Here is a 22612-nt window from a genome sequence, read left to right as displayed (position 1 = left end):
GTTTGCAGGTCATAATATACTGAAATTACAACTGAATTATTTATTACTGGCTTATCTTCAAAATAAATGTTTATATTTTGCTTAACATAATTTCCACAACGTTTTGGCCGAAAATCTGACTGAAATCGATATTAAAAATTATCCTGCGGACCCCTTGGAACATTCCACGGACCCCTGGGGGTCCGCGGACCACACTTTAAGAAACACTGTTCTAAGCGAGAAAAATGAGAAAAAATCATCCCTCACACAAACCATTTCATAATACGTATATATCAAAGCATCTGTGATCAGTTTATGTATCATCTATTTTTTTGGGTTTATATCATGGCACAAAATTGGCCCGTTGCTGCTACACGGTAAAGCCACAAATTTGGCCTGTCGCTGCTACTGGGTTAATTGCTGACATACTGAGCACTTTAATCTCAGGGGAGGTGACTCATGCCCTTTCTTTTAAGATCCTTCTGGCTGAGCACCGACTTCCCACCCCTGACACCTTTCCGCCCATTCCTCCCCACTGCTGTAGTTTCCAGATTAACCTTTTGTGGGGAGCCTTGTCAAAAGTTTTTTCAAATAGAGATATACACAATCAGCCCATCCTTCTCTCTTGCATCACATTTATTGCTCTTTGCTCTTGAGTAGAAACATATTAAGTTAGTGACACACGATTTCCCTTTTCTAAATCCATCCTGTCCCTCATTTATCATGTTTTCCTTTTCTAAATGTACGACCCATTGTTTTTATTATACTTTCACAAATCTTGCACATTACACTTGTAAAAGAAACTGGTCTATAATTTGAGTGAGAGAATGAAAATGAGGGAGAATGATAATGAGAATTAGAGAGGTAATGAGAATGAGAATTAGAGAGATAATGAAATGAGAAGAGAGAGAGAATGAGAATGAGACTGAGAGAATGAGAATGAGAGAATGTGAGAGAGAGAGAGAGAGAGAGAGAGAGAGAGAGAGAGAGAGAGAGAGAGAGAGAGAGACTTGGTCCTGCCAATAGGCGCACCTAACATCACCGTAGCTGATCCAGGATTCAGTACGTTTCCTAACTAGTAGAAGGTAATGTTATAATTGTATTTCGTAAAAAATCCTTATAACCAAAAACTAACTAAAATTATGGGTATTCTTTTTCTTGAACAGAACATTGAATAAACAACAATATGAAAATACGTATAGCCACTATTGCCAGGTCATCGTACTCAGAGCACAGTTTTTACTGGTTTCTGACGCCTAACTATTGCCAAGAAACATCAGGATCTAACTCTTTTAGCGATAACTATAAATCAGTTTCGTTATTGGAGCCCAGAAGACAGCTTAGGGGTAGAAAGTCGGGAAATATAATCGGCTGAGTACGACACTCTGGCAATGTTGAGGCTGTAGCTCCGAGGCCCAAGCCAGCCCATATGCCATTTTGGGGTTATCAGATACCATGAATAGCATATTTTTACTGTGCAAAGCAGGTGATGTCACTTATTGTGACTTCGTGAGCTTTCATAATTATCTATTTGTGTATATTTCATGGTGGCAAAACTTTCATTACTAGTTTCATATTTACTAGTGACACAAATATGTGACTTTTTCACAATAGAATTTCACTCAAACAAGTGAATCAGACACCACAGAAATATTACCAATGTGTGTATAAATGAATACAAAGATAAGCACATACTTTGATTTAACTCTAGGATGTCTCGTGGATCATTAATGAATAAAAACAAAATATCTGGATAGGCTACTCTTTAGCCCATTACCGGCTATGGCTGCCAAAAAAGTCCCTCTGCCAAGTTTGTACCCCCCCCATTTGGTGATTGTTAGGTATGCCTATTGCACTTATTTCACATGTTTTGGAAAATAACTTTGTGTTCAAAGCATTTCTGATAGCACCCAAAACTAATTTGATCTTTTTGTGTGTAAAAGCCATAAAAAAGGAATTACAGATGATTTCCTTGAAATTACTACTAGGCGATGATTCACATATTTTTGCGTCGCTCTTTTTCTAGCTCAGTTTTCTCGCCTCTAATATTATGTTTCGCCACAAAAATCATTCCATCTTAATGAGGAAATGTTATGCGGCCATCCCTGCCTCTGTGGGTACGACTTAAGGTAGAGCAAGCCGGCATGGAGACAAAATGTTGAGGTGTGTGGGTGTTGCACGTTCAGCAAGTCGGGCAATGTTTTGGATGGAATTAGATCCTTCACTGAGCTCTTCTTTCCATCTGGTAGCCCTGGTGGAACTACCAAAATATATATGCATGTGGCGTACATCCAAATAATTTTTCTTACTATAGTTTCATGCTATTATTTAGAAATCACATATTTTTCTCATAGCTACGGTAGACACTTGATTCACTAGTAGTATTTAAGAAATGAGGAAATGCAAAAAATTGGAAATTTTAATATATTTTCCCCACATAAACAATCATCACATGCTCTATGTTGTTCCTTTAAATTTCCATAAAGTTAATGTAATATTATAAGATGCTCAAGATTTATGTATTATGATTTAAATTAGAAATATGAAATAAGTATAATACCTGCTGCCAGTGGTGTACGATATGTTTAGCAGCAGTGTAAACAACCTCCCGCACTCTGATTGGAGGGACAGAGGAATGCATCATGCTGAGGCAGTGGCGTGCCAGCCGGAGGAATGTTGAGTGGCAAAATTTTCAACACTTCCTTCCACAACTACTATAAGATTTTGAGAGCATGACACCATGCCAGACTTGTTTGACTTCTCTTTTCTTGCATGACGGAAATATTTACCCAAGAGGTCGCACTGATGCATTCCCATTAACCATGGGATGGAGTGTTGTAGGATACATCCATGAATTCTCTTATTTTGCCAACAGTGGTTATTACAACGACATGAATAATATACAGCACTCAGATTTTTTGCTATAAATATGATAGTGACAATTACAACTCTGATATTTTCCTAGTTTGATTCAGAAAAATTTAAATTAAGCCTCGATGGACCGCAGCTGGCCGCAGGTTTGGCTCTGGCAGAGGCTCCAGTACGGCCACCAGATGGCAGGACCAGTTCGGTGAATGCAGCTTGGAGGGGGCAGAGCCAAGCTGGCTTCACTTCTGTGATGTCATGCCCCCTTCTTGTATTCTTCCTCCAAGGTCATCATGCAGGTTGCTCAGCTATTTGTCCTCCCTTTCATAAGGATCAATAAATGGGTACCTGGGGAAACATGGACACTTGTATGAGAGAAATGAAAGAATGGGGGAGCTAGGTCCAAGGCTGAGGGTGAAAGATACAGAGGAGTCATTGGTGGCAAGCCTGTTTTCAGATGGAAATCTTGTTGGCAGAGAATGAGGGGGCACTGCAGAGGATAGCTGATGAGTTGGACAGGGTGTTTAAGAGGAGAAATCTGAGAGTGGATGCGTTGGAGAGTTATGAAATGAAGAAGTGTGAGCATGTGGGTAAAGAGGGGCATAAGGAACAGTATTGCCCTGCCAACTCTGTCATGCATCAGACGTGGACAAGAAGTACAGCACAGCAATAGAGAATACATGCAGTGGAAATGAGTTATATAAGAGGATGGAGAAAGTAATAAAAGCCTGTGTAAGATGTTTGGTATGTGCGTGATACTGAAGGGAGTGGATTGTGGAGTGGTTGAATGGGTGAAGCATGATATGCTGAGATGGTTTTGGCAAGTGACAAGGATAAAGGAGAATGAATTCGTGAAGAGAGTGTATGAGGGAAGCATTAAGGGAGGGGGTGTCAGGGTAAGACCACCTGTGAAGTGGATCAATAGGGTGAGTGAGTACTGGAGTGAGAGAGTTGGAAGTAGCAGGACTGAGTGTGGTGAGAGGGAGTGCCAGAACAGGGAGAGATGGAGACACTTGTGCAGTCTCTGGACGGAAGTTCCTGTATGGGAAGAGGGCGTCGTAGATATAGGGCCAGTTTTACAGTCCAATACAGCATGTTTGTAAGATTCCAAAGCAAACACAAAATATGATGAAAATTCCTCGTAGCTTTAGTGTTTGGCATTGATGTAAATAGGAGGAAATTTTGGGAACCTACACAGGAAATCCATTAAATAGTATCTGGTATTGAGTAGAGATAATGGATCATTGGTGAGAATATAGTTTGGTTTGGGTGCTGCCAATGACTCTGATGGACTGTCAAACTGGCCTATAGATAGACAAACAAGCCCCGCCCACAACGAAGCCTCTTTGGTGTATGGGTTAGCAGCCCTAACTTCGAATTATGCTGGCCTGGGTTTGAATCCCAGCCTGAACAGTCAAGGCACAGCCCAGCCAGCTGCTCATCATCACTTTTGGGTTGATTGATAAATGGGTTCCTGAGGAAACCTGGTTAAGGTAAACTGGTAACCCTGATGTTGCACTTGCCCTGTGTCCCAGGGTCATAACCACCACAGGGGCCATGCACAGCTATAGCGTATGCCCCAGTCTTTACCTTTACCCCGCCAATCAGCCCAGCAGTCACAAGCAGATTTAACCTTTCACGGCATCCACCAGCCACATGCAGCCCGAGTCAGGAGAGTGAACAGTTCATGCTGTCACACAATAACTATTTATGACTATACATGTTTGTTTCCTGTTCTCCATGCCACACACTGCCTTCCACCACCACCACCACCACAGACACACCCACATACAGCAGCACCACAGCACAACACATCACCTCATGTGGATCTTCAAGTGTCTGACAATCTCCTTCTTTGTTATAAAACGCTTTCCACAAACATCACACTTGAACCCTCTATGGCCAGAGTGTCTGAAGATGTGCCTATTTAATTCAGACTTCACAATGAATCTCTTGCCACAAACTTCACATTCATGATTTCTTTCACCAGTGTGTGTAAGGATGTGTTTGTTGAGGTCACCCTTCTGAGTGAATCTTTTTCTACAGACTTCACATTCATGATTTCTTTCACCAGTGTGTGTAAGGATGTGTCTGTTGAGGTCACCCTTATGAGTGAACCTTTTTCTTCACATTCATGATTTCTTTCACCAGTGTGTGTAAGGATGTGTTTGTTGAGGTCACCCTTCAGAGTGAATCTTTTTCTACAGACTTCACATTCATGATTTCTTTCACCAGTGTGTGTAAGGATGTGTGTGTTGAGGGCACTCTTCACATTGAACCTTTTTCTACAAACTTCACATTCATGATTTCTTTCACTAGCGTGTGTAAGGGTGTGTTTTTTGAGGCTATTCTTCTGAGTGAATATCTTGCCACAAACTTCACATTCATGATTTCTTTCACCAGTGTGTGTATGGATGTGTTGGTTGAGGGTACTCTTCTGAGTGAACCTTTTTCTACAAACTTCACATTCATGATTTCTTTCACCAGTGTGTGTAAGGATGTGTTGGTTGAGGGTACTTTTCTGTGTGAACCTTTTTCTACAAACTTCACATTCATGATTTCTTTCACCAGTGTGTGTATGGATGTGTTGGTTGAGGGTACTCTTCTGTGTGAACCTTTTTCTACAGACTTCACATTCATGATTTCTTTCACCAGTGTGTGTAAGGATGTGTTTGTTGAGGTCACTCTTCTGAATGAACCTTTTACCACAAACTTCACATTCATAATTCCTTTCACCAGTGTGTGAAAGGATGTGTCTCTTGAGGTTACCCTTATGACTGAACCTTTTTCTACAGACTTCACATTCAAGATTTCTTTCACCAGTGTGTGTAAGGATGTGTGTGTTGAGGGCACTCTTCTGAGTGAATCTTTTACCACAAACTTCACATTCATAATTTCTTTCACCAGTGTGTGTACGGATGTGTGTGTTGAGGGTACTCTTCTGAATGAATCTTTTACCACAAACTTCACATTCATAATTCCTTTCACCAGCGTGTGTAAGGGTGTGTGTGTTGAGGGTACTCTTCTGAGCGAATCTTTTACCACAAACTTCACATTCATAATTCCTTTCACCAGTGTGTGTACGGATGTGTTTGTCAAGGTTACCCTTCAAGTTGAATCTTTTTCTGCAGACTTCACATTCATGATTTCTTTCACCAGTGTGTGTAAGGATGTGTCTGTCAAGGTCACGCTTCTTACTGAACCTTTTGCCACAGTCACGGCATTCATGGCGTCTCTCACTGGAGTCTTTTCCCACACTCTTGGCACTCATGATTTTCTTCACCATTGTGTGTAAGGCTGTCTAGTCAACTTGCTATCAGTCTCAAATCTTCTCATAATCAAACTTTTCCTTTCCTTTGTGTCTGGAGATGGCAGCAGCAAGTCAGTAGTAGAGTTGTTGTTGTTGGTGGTGGTGGTGGTTCTTTTGATCACCCCTGATCCTCACACCAGTGGCAGTCTGCTCCTGCTGGTCCCGGCCACTCAGGGTGCTGCCTGGCCTTGCAGCCTCCACTGCAACACTGCTCTTGATGTGAGGAGTCGGCTGGTCTTGCAGGAACCTCCAGGTGGGCAGCAAGGTTCCCCCGACACCACACTCAGGGGCCAAGAGGGGAGATGGGGCGAGGGATGCACCAGGGAGTCCATAAGCTGCAAGGACAGAGTGAGAGGTGAGCACAGCACCGATACTCGACATATATTAAGTATTATGTACTCTTCATAGTGAAAATGTCCTGCATATATGAGTTAAGAGGCAAAACAAAGACCCTCAGTTTCTTTGTCCATGCAGTCTCTGTCCTTGGGATCCGTAGTCTCCAGACACAGATCTATTTTCTTCTTTTAAAACTGTTCCTGGTGACCATGAGGAGTATTTAAATAGAATTATAAATCATAAATTGTTCATACACATGCGTAAAACTGATAAATATTCATCTCCAGACGTATATTGCCAATCCCACAAGACCTACAAAACACCAGCACAAGTATTTTGTGACCTCATTGCGCCTGAAATGAATCATAGAAATATGTACATAATATTTATATGATAAACCACTCACATAAGAAAGTTGGAAAGTTTTGTTTAGTCAGCGCAACATCTATCGTCATATGCCGGAGAGAGACAGGAGGGGAAGGAATCATAGAGGGGAACAGATCCCAGGAGATGGGACACAACCCCCGATTAATACCTGGTACCCATTCACTGCTGGGTGGACAGGGCGAGGGTATCGGAAAAGCCGCCCAAATGTTTCCACTCCGCCGAATCGAACCTAGGCTCTCTCGGTTGTGAGCAGTGTGCTGACCACTGCACCACGAAGCCCCTCACTCACATAAGAGCATTCTGCATTGCCTGAAAGAAAAAATCCACTGATACACATGGAGGAGGGGAGAAGATTATGACCAGAAAGGATTGATTGCTTATGTGGCAGTAGATGGAAGACTTAGCAAAGATATTTGGGATACGAAGGTAGTAAGAGGGATGTTTGATGGCTCTGACCTTCTTGCAGTGCTGGCAAAATTAAAGCTGAAGAAAAAATGGGTGTTTGAAAAGAAAGGTGAAGTAAAACAGGAAATACTGAAGTTAGAAAAGTTACAGGAAAAGAAATAAAAGAGTATACACATGAAATGGCAGAAGTCTTAAGGAGGGCACCAGCAGGGGGGGCCCCTCCTGGGCACACTGTACGTCCTATGGATTTGAAATTTCAGTATGTTGTTTGTTGGTGTAAATGTATGACATTCTGTGAATTTCGTGAAATTTGGGTGAATATGTAGGGGAGACCCAAACAAAGCATAAAAATCTTTTTGTTTCAGACTTTAGTTTTTATTTAATTGTTTTGAAAAAAAAATGCCTAAGAAACTCTGTGTATATATCTAATTTTCTCATTTTGTAAATTTTAGATTTTTCGTTTTGGCTTAAAAAAAAATATTTCATTAATAATTTTCTCCAGTTTTCTTTTTACATTTTTTAAAATATAAAAAATGAGAAAAATTGCCATTTAGTTGTAGTTTATATTGATACCTAACAAAAGACTGTCAGACGTTTTTTCGATTTTGTGAAATTTTTTGGAGTGTAAAAAACAAATTTTCGAGATTTTGGCTCCTAAAGATTTTTTTTTCCATTTCATGTGTCTTATCATTTGTATTCATTTGATTGGCATGAAATCTTCACATATGATTGTTTATACCTTGTTCACTTACTGGAGAAGGATAAGGCATCTGGTCCCCCTTTATAATAAAAAGTATTATCACTCAAAGGTGGTGGTGGTGGTGGTGGTGGTGAGGTTGGTGTGAACACAGAGTCGTGACTCTTGCTTCTAGCGTTGCTTTCTTGCATGTTTCCTGGGTCTCCATTTTGTTCCAGAAGCCTTCTTCATGTTCATAAATCTGCTCATGGTTGCTTTGGGCTTGTACGTCATTGTAAAGACGTTTTTAGGGTTCTAAGCGCGAAAAATTTCAACGTCTGGGTGAGAACTGAGCAGCAGGGCACGCATTTTACATTTACCAGCTGTCACGAATGGATAGAGGTATGACGGATGACAAAATTTAAAGGGAAAAAGACTATTTCTAATGTGAATTTTATGTGCGTACAAGCCCTGAGAAGTACAATGTGTGCTGGCGCGCTATGATATAACAGCGCAGGGCAATTAAATCTCTTAAAGGGACCCTGATTTTTAATATTCTACAAAATTATGCTTCATTACCTGGTAGTACATAGCATCCCCGACATGTTGGGCGAGAAAAACTAATTTAGTCAGTTTAAAAAAATTTCGTCAAAAAATACCCCCCTGGCGCCCAAAAATGGGAAAGTGTAAACGATGGTACAGATATTGAAAAAGTTTTTGGAACATTTAAAGAAGTAATGTCAACTACAACAAAAAAAGTGGAAGGGATGAAAGTGGTGAGGGATGGAAAAAGAGAAGGAAATTCATGGTGGACAGAAGAGATAAGGAGGATAGTAAAAGAGAAAAGGGAACTTTTTAAGAAACTCAAGAAAGAAATGTGGCTCGCCAAGTAAAAAGGGAAAGGAAATAGAAATATAGAGAAAACAAAATGAAATTAAAACAAGCAATAAAAGAAAGTAAGAAGAGAGTTGATGAAGACTTTGGAAAAAGACTGAGAGAAAAATATAAAGGGAACAGAAAATCATAATGGGAAGAAGTAAAAAATGAAATAAATGAAGAAAATAAATAAATGAAGTTATGGAAGAGAATGGAAAAATGTTGAAAGACGGGGAAGCTGTGAAAAACAGATGGAGAGAATATTTCAAAAACTTAATGAATTTTGAGGGTGGACATTCAGCAGCTGTAACAGCAGCAGTTTTGAGTGGAGGCAGAGGAGGAGTATATAAAGAAAGAAGTATAACATATGAAGAAGCAAATCAGGCAATAAAAAGATTAAAAATGGAAAGGCAGCAGGAATTGATGGAATCACAGCAGAAATGTTGAAGTGTGGAGGAGATGTAGTTATTAAATGGATGGTCAAGATATGTGAAGTAGCACGGGAAGGGGGGGGGGGCAGCAGACTGGACAAAAGCCATCATTGTCCCAGTTTACAAGGGGAAGGGCAGGAGAGGGGAGTGTGGGAGCTATAGAGGTATAAGTCTCCTGAGTATACCTGGGAAGGTATATGGAAAAGTCATAATAGAGAGGGTACAAAGACTTACAGAAGATAAAATCAGTGAAGAACAAGGAGGCTTCAGGCAGGGAAGGGGATGTGTGGATCAGATATTTTCCTTCAGGATGGTAGTAGAGAAAATAATAGCAAAAGGAAAGAAACTATACGCTGCCTTCATGGACTTAGAAAAAGCTTATGACGGAGTCGATCAGATTGCATTGTGGGATGTTATAAAGATATATGGTGTGGGAGGAAAACTGCTTAGTGCAATAAAGTCTTTCTATGGGGATGCATCTGCATGTGTCAAAATTAGTGGAGAAACAAGTGAGCATTTTGAGATAAAAGTGGGCTTAAGGCAGGGGTGTGTCATGTCACCATGGTTGTTCAATATTTATATGGATGGTGTCATGAGAGAAATGAAGGGCAAAGTTGGGGAGGTTGGAGTAAAAATGTACACTGAGGGAAGGAAGTGGGTGATGAATTCAATCCTATTTGCTGATGACACAGTGCTCATTGCAGAAAATGAAAGTGACTTACAAAATTTGGTCAGTGTTTTTGATAGTGTCTGTAAAAGGAGGAAGCTGAAAGTAAATGTCAACAAAAGTAAAGTGATGGTTTGTGAGAGAAGCAGAAGTGAGGTTGTGGATTTTGTATGCCCATATAGAATGGGAATTGAATGTGAAAAAGAATGCAAAATAATAATAATGAATTTAAGTACCTTGGATCAGTTATGTGAAAGCATGGTGGTATGGAGGGAGAGATAAGAGAAAGGGCATTGCAAGGAAGAAGGGTGGTCGGGTCTTTGGGATGAATCATGAATGGCAGAAGTGTGAGCATAGAGGTAAAGAGGGATTTGAGAAATACAGTACCCTCTCGAGTTTCGCGATCCATTGGTTTCACGGAGTCCTAAATTCTTACCATCCCGACTTCCGCGCATTATCACCCCGAGTTTCGCGCTGCTTTGACACATATGGGTCACGTCTACTTACCATCGGTTTCACACACGCTACCTTTAAAGGTAGTATCACACTGGACGTTTTCCTCCAAACATTGTGGCTATGGCAAGAGAGAGAGAGAGAGAGAAAACGGGAAGAGAGAACGGGTCGTTTTGAAGCCGCAGTTGAAGGCGGCTGCCTTACGATTGGCTGACAGTTCTGAAAACATGCTTGTGATTCGCTATGAGTCCGATGACGTCATCACCAACACTCACCCTATCAGTGGCTTCACTGCCTTAAGGCGGTGTCACAATGGCCGTTTTCGTCTAACCGTTGTGGCTACGGGCAACGCCCGTACGCCCAACCAGGAGCGAGTTTACAGTTATCCGTAAGCTGGTGTCACACAGAGCTTTTTCTTCCCACCGCGTTGACGCCACCTAGGGCAACCGGCAACTCCAACTTTTCCTGGTGTGCGTCACACACGGCCAAAGTCGGTTGCCCGTATCCACATCCACAACGTAAACAAAGCACTTGCCCTGTATCAACATGGCATCATCTGCTAAAGTAAGGGCTGTTGTGGCTTGTGTTGCCATTACCCAAGTTATGGACTTGTTGCTGCAGTTAAATGGAAGGAAGAAACAGTTGTGGGTGTGGCATGCCTGTGTTTCCTCCATGCCAGTTCTCATTGTCACCACTGCGCGTGCACGGCCAACCCACCCATCTTGATCCAACCACATAAACACATGGATCGAATAACAACAAACACACACACACACACCAGACTTATTAGGAACCATTGCAGATGTTTCTGACAAACAGAAATGACTTCACCATTTCTTGAGTGTGTTAGAACGTATTTGGTGAGTGGCTCACATGAACCAAACCTTGCTCTTGGCAAGAAGAGAGCAGTCGTCTTTAACACTGCTCTCTTCTTGCCATTGGGTATGTTTGTTTGGGTTTGTATGAACCACTCACCAAATAAGTTCAAACACATTCTAGGAAATGGGGAAGCCATTTTTGTTTGTGAGAAACATCTGCCATGGTTCATGATGAGTCTGGTGTGTGCGTGTGTGTGTGTGTGTGTGTGTGTGTGTCCACACCCACGTCATCCCTTAAGTGAGTCTCAGTCACACCAATCAGATCAAACTTCCACTCATCCAGCTCCTGCTCATATATGTTATCCAGTTTACCTGTACCCCATCCTCTCACATTTATGCAACCAATGTGTCATACAGTTCATATACTTCACTGCTTGGTTGGTGGTTTCTCTTCCTTGCTCTCTAGTGCCTCAAGCATCCACACACTAGACGGACCAAGCATTCCTCCACTCCCTCAGCCTCCTACCCATCCTATCGAGTCCTGACTGGTTCAGATGGACCCCATCTACGTTGAAGTCCCTTTCACCTGCTTGTATGCTGTAACCAGATGGTTGACAGGGATAAAAAAATTATATGGGCAGATGCGGGGGAATGAGACGAAGACGCTCATATGCATTTCATTGATTTCTGTAAGAGTTGAAAAAACTCGGATCTGCCACTTGACAGACATGGATCAGAGGTAAATCTTAAGAATAGCGGCTCCTAGCGGGTGCACATTTAGGGCACGGTGCAGTGGTAATTACAACATTTCTGGCACGTACGATGGGGTTTTGACAAGCGGACAGGCGTGTTTATGCCACAATGGGTGTATTTTTCCCACGCTGGCCTCACGATTTCTAAGCCAATGGGCGATGAGACTGCAAGCTCCGGGGTGAAGAAAGGGATAAGCCCGCGCAGAAAAATACACCCTAGTGACATAAACACCTGTCCGCTTGTCAAAACCCCGTCAGATGTGCTAGGAATGTTGTAATTACCAACACCGTGCCCTAAACGCCCACCCGCTTGGAGCCGCTAGTCTTAAGATTTACTGGATCAGATAAAGGGTCCTGCAGTTCTGGGTTAAACTACTCCAACCTAACTTTAAATAACCTTCTAATGGGGGCTTTGCCCCTCGATCCTCTGCTATGCAGACTGAGTGAAATTGCATGGTTTCCATACATGGTAAAAAATCCCTGAATGTATGGAATTTCCCTACACCTAGGTAAATGTAACGAATTTCCCAACGTCTAGGGTATTTTTGAACCCCCATAACTCAAAAACTATGTGCTTGTGACGCATTTCATGTTTTTCACTGCATTCCCCGCAGTCCCAAAGGCCCCCAAGCCAATTTTAGTTGTGAGAGGTGAGTATGTGCAAACACCAGAATAGTACCAAACTGCCCCATGGCGATGTACATGAATCAGCTGGACGTCTTCCAGAGCAGCCTGCCAGACGAGCCCTTAGTACAGGGCTACACACACCTCAACAGGGCAGGCTCAAACTCCATCCCGGACCAGCTGGACCTCAAGAAAAGGGACAGTACTGGACACAGTGGACCACCACTGTGAGGCCTTGGCCTCTAAACAAACAAACTTACCTTTATTATTGTTTATAATCCTACATAGTCCGTAGCTGTCCTATAATATGTTACCATAGAATACAGGGCGATCTAATAACTACTATACAAAGACTAAATCGGTGGAAGATTGTCCATGCCTTGCTGTTATCCCGTTTTTCCGTCGGGCGCCATTTGTATGATCTTAATCTTGATGCCACAGGTGGCTTAAGATTGTATGACTAAGGAGCAGTACGAGCTACATAAAAAATCATATTGGAAAAAATGTCCATGTGTTCATTATTAATTATTAATATTAGTGAGAATAATGGGGTGAATATGATATCAGAAACAGTACATCATGAGTCTTGAACGAGGAGTTATTTCACGCAATCCCAGCTTGCTGCCATTTGCATTGTTTACAAACCACACAACCACACCCACACATCAAACAGCTGCATGCCGCGTGTCACCAGAACCGAGATATCCACTCGGGCACTCATTCTCAGCCTCTCTCGTGTGAGGAAGAAATGAAGGACACCATGAGGGGCTGGCTAATATTGGTACCGGTACCGAGCAGTCTGGTACTAGTACCGTACCGTATTGCTGGTACCGTTAGTACCGGTACTGGTACCGGTACCTGCCCACCCCTATTGTTGAGTAGCGTGGCAGCGTAGGTACTGTATTGTTGCGTGAGACATCTGGTGGCCACTCCATAAAATATCGCGTATAAGTGAAAAAAAACGCCTAAATTAAACATTTATTTGGATTATGGACCCCGCGTTATTTCAAAAACGCGTAAACCAAACTCGTGTAAATCGAGAGTTACCTGTACTTATGTGGGGGTGGAGGGGACTCTTGTGTTAATACACACTCGGCAGACTCTGTACAGAGCAGACGTGCAGAGTTGCGGTCTCCACCCCATTCCCTGTGCTAGGATCAGTTGATCGCCGGTATCTATTGTAGTGGTGTTTACATAGGCGTGGGCGGCGCAAATGTGCTGTTTTTTGTCTCGTGTATTGAATAATTGGGTAAGATAAGTGAAAGGGAGGAGACCATGGAGTGGAAAACACCAAGAAGAAGACATGGAGCGCGAGGAAAAGAACGAAGGAAGGATATAGGGAGCAGTGAAGAAGAGAGTACAGATGGAAGGTATGAATTGTCAGGTTTCTCGATATTTGCCAGCAAAGATTCGGCTATGTATAAGAGAATAGTGCTTATGGAGAAGAAACTGGACAAGTGGATCGAAGTAGTTAAGAGCAGAGACGAGGAGGATTTACAGAACAGAGAATTCCAGAGAGAGCTTAAAGCAAGGGTACGCAAATTGGAGGACAGGGAAAAACAGGTGATTGAAGAGAATGAGTAACTAAAGGAAAAATTGGCTAAATATGAGAAATCGATAAGGGAAGGACTGGGAGAGGCAATTAGGAAAAATGAAAATTTGAAACAAATGGAAAGCAATGAAGAACAGAGAGTTAAAGTTTTTATTTATTTATTTATTTATTATTATTTTTTTTTTTTACCTCTCCGCCTATTGCGCCGATAGGCTTGCTTGAGGGGCCTGGATGGTATTCGGCCCCAGCCCATCATGGCGCAGGCAAGTGTTTATAGTGGCGCCATCTTCTCTTGTCTCATGCTGCCCCCCGGAACTCGTTCCTAGAGTCCGGGTTGATGGGTGATTTTCAGGACAGCATGTGGGTAGTTTTAAGCCACTCGGTGGTGACTGAAAAATCCGAGGTGGTAGCGTGGAGATTCGAACTCGCGTCGTCCATCACGTGGTGAATGTGGGCCCAGCACACTACCACTTCAGCCATCGCTTACCCTATCGATGATGGGCGAAGTGAAGACTTGGAAAGTGGAAAGTGAAAACGCTAATGTAAACCTCAGAGAAATAATCGAGCAACAGTTGAAACAAGACAAGGAAAACGTAGAAAAAGAGGTGGTTAAGGCTTTGAAGAAAAGTGAAGAATTAATTAGAGACCTGGCAGATAAAAAGAAGAGTGTAGTAATATTTGGTATGAAGGAAAAGAACATCACATATAAACCAAAAAGGGAAAAGGAAGAACTGAAATCAGTAAAAGATTTACTTAAGAACTTAAATGAAGTGAAAAACCTTGAGGAGGAGGTGGAGGATATTCATGGGAAGGGCCCCTACATGGAAAGAAAAATTAGTCCAGTAAAATTGAGATTAAGATCACAGAAGGCAACAGAGGAAATATTGTATAGAACAACTAAGTTAAGGGAAATAGAAAGATGTACAGAAATACATATCAATATAAATAAAAATGAAGAAGAAAGGAGGAAATAAAATGAACTTCTAGCAGAGGCAAAAGAAAGGAATAATGCCAGATCGGAAGAGGAAAAAGAGGTATTTTTTTAGAGAGTTCTGGGAGATCGTGTCAGAAAGTGGTACGTAAGGGAGAAGAGGAAGGAAAGCGAAAGTTAGACAAGATCGGTATAATTAAGGGATTAAGTGTGATGTATACAAATGTAGAGGGAATAATATCTAGCAAGCTGGAACTACAACACTATCTAAAAGAGAAGGAGCCCATGATTGTATGCCTAACATAAACTAAACTAAATGAAGTCATCCAAATAGTGTTTGATAAAAAGAACACAATATATGGAGGAAAGATAGAATGGGCAAAGGTGGAGGAGTGATGATAATGACAAAGAAGGAATTATTAGTAAAATCAGTAGTATATGGAGAAGGAAAAGCAGAAATAGTGAGTGTAAATCTGAAGAACAAAAACAGAGAAAGGATGATGATTACAACAACCTATGTACCACCTAGAACAAACTCATGGAGTAAAGAGGAATATGAAATCGTGATTGAAGATATCATACAGAGCTTAAGTAGAATACTCAAGGCAAACAAAACAGTACTTTTAGTTGGTGATTTTAATTGTAAAGAGGTAGATTGGGAGACGTTTGAAAGCAGTGGTGGCGATATGGCATTGGAGAACAGATTTTTAAGATTGATGATGGAAAACTTGATGATGCAAAGGGTGAAGGAAAACACAAGATATAGAAGTGATGACGAACCGGCGAGACTGAACCTGGTGTTAACAAAAGGAATAAACTTGAAGGATGAATTAAGGTATGGATGCCCTCTGGGAAAGAGTGACCATGTGATCATAGAGATAGAAACGAAAGAGGAAGGAAGAGGATGAATCATATAAAAGAAACAGGTTAAACTATATGAAGGCAGACGTGGAAAACCTTAGGAAATTTTATGGAGAGTTGGACTGGGATGAGCTAATGAGAACAAGTAAAGTGCAAGAAAAGTATGATATTTTCATGGAGGCGTATAAAACAGGGGTTACAAAATTTGTACCAGAATACAGACCAAAAGAAAAGGGAAAAAAGGACTGGTTTGATGCAAAAGAAAAAAAAGAGAAAGCATGGAAAAGATTTAAAAGAAATAAAACCAAAGAAACAAATAAGATTTTAAGGTAGAGAGAAACGAATACGTGAAAATAAGAAAGGAAAAAGAAAAGTGATATGAAAAGGACATTGTTGAAAAGTACAAGGAGTAACCTAAACTATAAACAGATTCATAAATGGAAAGATTAAACCAAGAGAAACAATTGAAAGACTGAGCGACAGAAATGTGATAATCGATGATCCTAAAGGCATGGCAGAGTTACTAAACAAAGAGTTCCAGCAAGTTTTTACAAAAGAATCAATATTTAAAGAGCCACAAGAAAACAAGATAAATGTTCATATGGAAGCAGTCTCAGTAAACAAAGAGGAGATATATAAATTGTTGGGGGAGCTGGAAGAGAGGAAAGCGGTAGAACTGGATGGAGTCTCAGGGTATATATTGAAAGAATGTAGAAATGATTTGGTTGAACCGATATATGACATCATTAGATGCTCAATAACAACTGGTACAGTGCCTAAGGAGTGGCGGAGGGCCGAAGTGGTCCCAATATACAAAAGTGAAAGGAAAGAAGAACCCTTGAACTACAGACCTGTATCATTGACCAGCGTACTATGTAAAATAAGTGAGAAAGTGATAAAGAAACAATGGACGAGATTTCTAGAAGAGCATAATTTAATCACAAGTAAACAGTATGGATTTAGAAAAGGGCGCTCATGTGTAACAAACTTACTGAGCTTTTACTCAAGAGTGACAGATAAAGTACAGGAAAGGGACAGATGGGTTGACTGCGTTTATGTAGACTTGAGGCCAGGGTTCGGGTTCAGGAATGACAAAAAAAAAATTTCAAAAACCATTTAAAGTTGTTCTATAAACTCTTAAAAACATGTTATGAGTAATGAAAATGGTAGAAAAAAATCTTGGGGTGGCAACATCAGCAGTATACGAGAAGGACGTATGCCCTGGATGTCAGAGTGTGAGGCGTTTTAGCTCTTATTTACTCGCTCCAGAAGGGTGATAACTGAACAGTGAAACTTTTACAAGTTATCCTACTTATGGCACGTTGACAGGGGAGGGGTGGAGGCACACAGTCACTCCTCAAGGCCAGTGCTTGCTGACATAGCGACGTGCAAGTGTCGCGCGGCGCTGGCTATGAAGTGTATGAAGCTAAGAAGGAAAAAAGAAGGCAGAAGAAGAAGAGCAGAGCAAGAAAAGACAAGAAGGCATCACCTATGAGGCAGGAGGAGGTGACCTGTAGCTGACACGTGCGACACGACCCGTGTTTTTTTTTTTTTTTTTTTACAATGGATATATTTATTTTTCTATATTTCTATGAGGAAGTGTTTACTTTTTGTTTATTGTGTAAATATCACTATATAGTGGAAAAAGCTAATTCAGAGAGAATAAAAATAAGTTACTACAAACCAAAGTGTTTGATGGCCAATATCTCAAAACATGAATATTCAGCTTCAAAAAATTTTGTACATTCCAAATCAGATGATATTTCCATGAAACTGTGTGTATACATGGATAATTTCATGCTGTTGAAAGTTACGGTCTTTAATTTGAAACATCTCTTAACGTAAAATAAAGAAAAATAAATTTATTATGTAAAACGTGGATACGGAACCATACTGAGTTCAGATATAATTTAAAAAAAAATAGATAAATTATAATTTTTAAAAACTGACACCGTAACTTGTTTAGGCAACCATTAAACCATTACCACCTATAATTTTGTACATCTAAGATGAAAAATATTTTATATAGAACAATTATTTTGCCTGACATGTCATGTCATGAGTATGACATGACATGACATACCGACAGCATTCTAATCCAGGGGGAACAAAGATACCCAAAAGTGCAAGTTAGCTGTAAAGTTTGAACTCTATATTTCCAATAGTTTATTTCTGACAAATATTTCTTGGAAAACCTGAACTACCACCTTAAAAAAGGCGTTCGACAAAGTTCCACATATAAGACTGCGGATTGAAAGGGAAAATGAAGAGCTGGATGGAAAGCTACCTAAGGGGAAGGGAGATGAGAACAGTGGTTAAAGACATAAAATCGGAATTGAGAACTGTAGAAAGTGCAGTGCCTCAGGGATCGGTATTGGCACCAATACTTTTCCTAGTATATTTTAATGATATGACTGAGGGAGTAAATAGCTATATGAGCCTGTTTGCAGACGATGCAAAACTGCTAAGACATATAAGAAACAGTAAAGACAGAAATTCTGCATGAAGACCTAAACAAGATTTGGAAATAGGGTATGGAATGGGATGAAATTCAATGTGAAGAAATGTCATGTTATGGAAATGGGAAAAAGTGAAGCAAGACCAAAATGGACATATAAAATGGGAGATGGTGAAATATCAAAGAAAGTACACGAAGAGAGATATCTGGGAGTAATAATGCAAGATAATGACCAGCCAGAGAGTCATGTTAATCGGATATTCGGTGATACGTATAACATGGTGAGAAATGTAGGAATAGCATTCCACTACATGGATAAGGATATGATGAAAAAATTAATTAACACTATCATCAGACCAAAATTGGAATATGCGGAGGCAGTGTGGTCTCCCCATAAGAAGAAACACATAAAGAAACTAGAAAGAATACAAAGGATGGCAACAAAAATGGTTCCAGAGCTGGAGGGATTAACATATGAGGAAAGACTTAAGGAAATGGCCTTACTAACACTAGAACAAAGAAGAGAAAGGGGAAACCTAATACAAATCTATAAATTATTGAACAAAATAGATGAAGTAGACAACGAGGAGTTACTACTAACAGAAGGAATTACCACCAGGAACACAAGAGGACATAGTAAAATTGAGGAAGGGAAGACGCTTGAGGGACATAAAGAAATATAGCTTCCCACAAAGAAATATAGAAGTTTGGAACAGACTAAGTGAGGATGTAGTATCGGCGAGGAGTGTGCAAAGTTTTAAAGAAAATTTGGATAAATGCAGATACGGAGACGGGACCACACGAGCGTAAAGCCCAGGCCCTGTAAAACTACAACTAGGTAAATACACACACACACACACACACACACACACACACACACACACACACACACACATACACACTAGGATGTAGTTGCTGCAATAAACTTTCTGTGCGATTCCAAGGTATTGTGAAGATAAGTTATCAATGAGTTCAATAACATTTAATAAAATTTAATTTTATTGAAATACTTATTGTTGATTGAAAAATAATACAGTAAAATACTAAGGCCACGTAAATGTGTTTCATTTTGCTTGAGGGTCAAAATAGGTTCAGAGAATATTGTGGGAAAATGTCTTCAACATATTATAATGACATTGGTACCAATGAAAATGAAGACTTTGTAACCTTATACATTAGGCTATTAAATAAAGATGGACTTAATTATAACCCAACACCTCCGTGGTCTAGTGGTCAGTGTGCCTGGTTTTACTCCGCGGGCCCAGGTTCGAATCCCGGCCCGGGCAGTCGGCGTGCAGCTCACCCAGCATCCTCCCTCTCGGGCTGGTCGATAAATGGGTACCTGGGGAAACCTGGGGAAGGTAAACTGTGGTAACCCAGATGTCACACTGGCCCTGTGTCCTGGGGTTATGGGCTCCCTCCCACCACAGGCTCAAGGGCCAATGTCACGGAGATGGGCACCGAGGCCACGCGCTGCTACAGCGTTTGCCCCCAAAGGGTATTATTCTATATTGTCACCACTTTCACACCCACGAACGCCTTGGTGCTCTATGAAGGGTTCAGTGTCCATACAACACATTGCCGTATTGCTTTGCCATCGGAAATAAAAAAAAGTGGTAAAGGAAGTGAAAAGGCATATACATACATTTATTTTGGTTGCGGCGGCGGCCATTGAGAGGTGAGAAGTGTTGCCAACGATCCAACGCTTGGTTAGCGTTTAGCCCACGCATGAGACCAGGTCCACCACGCGTGGTTATTATTTTTTTTTTTTAGAACACGCACCTTTACCCAAAGGGTTTTGTGAAGGTTTGGGCCGGATATAGTATTAGGTAAAGGTGCGTGTTCTAAAAAAATAAATTACCACGCGTGGTGGACCTGGTCTCACATGTGTGGGCTAATTGCTAACCTAGCGAACCATTGCCAATGGCTGCCGCCGCCACCAAAACAAATGTATGTATATGCCTTTATATCACAAGAACGAGTGATTTCCAATGGTAAAGCAATACGGCAATGTGTTGTATGGACACTGAACCCTTCATAGAGCACCAAGGCGTTCATGGGTGTGAAAGTGGTGACAATATAGAATAATACCCACAACTTTACCTTTACCTTTATAACCCAACCTAAAGGAGTTTCTAGCTGAAGAGCCTTCACATGAGCAAATAGTAACCTAACCTATCACCGCTGAAATAGTAATATTTCCCTGCATTTTAGAATCTCATAAACGAGTAATAATAATGAAAACGGCTACCAGAGTGATGATTAGCAAATACAATATAAAGAAAAATAATGTATTAACTTTTAGGGTGAGTTGGGTCTGATTCTAGAGTTTTACCAAGACAGGTATGGCTCAGCAAAAGCTAGCTTCTGTTCATTATACTCTTGTAACACGTCCAGTCTATTAGACTGTGGCTTTCATGAGACTGAAATATCCATTGTGAGTCTGTAATAACAGCTAGAGCCCTGTGGGAGGGATCACATCTAATAATTTTGGCCATACGGGCCACAGCTTCCCTCATCAGCTTCGATGTCTGGATCTGAGGTGAACAATTGTTTCAGTCCTTGAAGCTGTGCCTCTCTCACAATGATTTCCATAGACAGTACAAAGGGAGGGAGGTTATGACAGCAAGACACACACAATGGCAGTGTGTGTGTCTTGCTGTCATAACCGATGGTTTCCTCCCAAGACGACTGTTAGCACACCTCTGTCTGTCTTCTCAGCGGCCTTGCAGTTAAATTATACACTTTGTATCCCCTCTGTGGCATGTTGCTACAGCCGAAGGCTAGGCAGCAAGGCATTGTTACATTAAAAAGCAGCCGAATCCGCTTCCAAAATAGGTAAAATTATGTTTTTATTACCTCAGTTCTTCTTCGTGGTGTCGTCCTGTGAGGTCTTCACAGGCGCGTCTGCTGCCTCGTCTTCCTGAGGAAGGCGCAGGTGAGGCGGATGACAGCTTCCTGTCGTGAGGGGTGGACGCCTGCCGCCGCCAGCAGAGTGGGCAGGTCGAAGGTGGGCACGTCCAGGGTGCGAAGTTGGTGTCGGAGCAGCACTCGCTGGGAGTGGTGGCGTGGGCAGTGCAGCAGCAGGTGCTAAATGGTGTCTTCGACGGTCCTGCACCAGGGCAGTGAGGGTCGGGGACGAGGCGCTGGCGGTGGAGGTGAGCGCCGAGGCGTGTGTGGCCCAGGCGGAGGCGCGTCAAGGCCACGTCTAGGACGCGGGACGTTTTCCTCACCCACGGCTGTGGGGAGGAGTTCGTGCGGTACTGGCCCATGGAGGTGATGCGGAGGGTGTTGACAAGTGTGCCGTCCCAGGAGGCGTGGCAGGTGCGGGAGATGAGGCGTTTGGCCGTGGGGAGCAAGGAGACTATAGAATAGTCTCTTTGGTGGGGAGTGTGAGGGGGAGCGGCGTGATGTTTACCTCCGCAAGGCTCATCTTGGCGGCGGCGTCGGCGATGTCGTTACCGGTTTTGCAGTGACGTCACGAAATAGCGTCGTCTGCACCTTGTGCGTCGTCTGCAAACCCGCTGGTGGTCACCTACCCAGCAGAGTGAGCAGACGCACCACGTGTGCCCCATCCCTAAGTCCCGTGGGCAAATGGCAGGACCTTCAGCATCATTTGTGTTGATTACGCGAGATCGCTTGAGAATGCTGCGAAGCTAAATACATCGAAAAAATCAGTGCTTTTGTAGTGCGGCGACGGCCTGATGAACGAGCCTTCCATAACCCACTTAGCCAGTGGGGTACCTCTTTGGCCGACTCGGTAAGGAGTGGCTCTCCCGTCACGCTGGTCGCGGGTTCAATCCCAGGCAGCCGGGGAATACCCTCCTTGTCTTGATTAATTTCTCGTGTTATTTCGATACACGCAGAGGCCGTGTTGAGAAATAGGAAGGATAGAAAATAAGCTTGTCGCGGGGCATTACACTGGTGGCATAGCGGTGGGCATCCTCTCCTGCAGTTCTGTTGAGTTTCCCCGAAGGGGTAACAAGTAGGATGGCCCATGCTCCGAGGTTGATAGAAAATGGGAGTTGGAGGTATGTCTCAAAGGGACATTGTGGAGTTATGTCTCAAAGGGACATTGTCAACACACATAAATTAATCTACATAGGGGGGAAAGCCGTGTACTGCGGCGACGGCCTGATGAACGAGCCTCCCATAACCCACTTAGCCAGTGGGGTACCTCTTTGGCCGACTCGGTAAGGAGTCCAGCTCTCCCGTCACGCTGGTCGCGGGT

The 22612-nt window shown here is 42.1% G+C and overlaps 1 protein-coding gene across 1 annotated transcript; it reads right to left on the bottom strand.

Moving 5' to 3' along the window:
- Positions 1–1437: 1437 nt before the first annotated feature.
- Positions 1438–21749, bottom strand: LOC126993214 (zinc finger protein 39-like). The gene is made up of 4 exons (XM_050852086.1): positions 21241–21749; positions 14321–14644; positions 5460–6489; positions 1438–4962 (listed from the first exon to the last, which is right to left on the bottom strand). The coding sequence occupies exons 3-4, from the start codon at positions 6128–6130 to the stop codon at positions 4659–4661; spliced, it is 975 nt and encodes a 324-aa protein (XP_050708043.1). The 5' UTR covers positions 6131–6489; positions 14321–14644; positions 21241–21749; the 3' UTR covers positions 1438–4658.
- Positions 21750–22612: the final 863 nt, after the last annotated feature.

The sequence above is a fragment of the Eriocheir sinensis genome, unplaced genomic scaffold, assembly GCF_024679095.1.
Source record: "Eriocheir sinensis breed Jianghai 21 unplaced genomic scaffold, ASM2467909v1 Scaffold584, whole genome shotgun sequence".
NCBI classification, from domain to species: domain Eukaryota; kingdom Metazoa; phylum Arthropoda; class Malacostraca; order Decapoda; family Varunidae; genus Eriocheir; species Eriocheir sinensis.
This window is presented reverse-complemented; position numbering and strand designations above follow the sequence as displayed.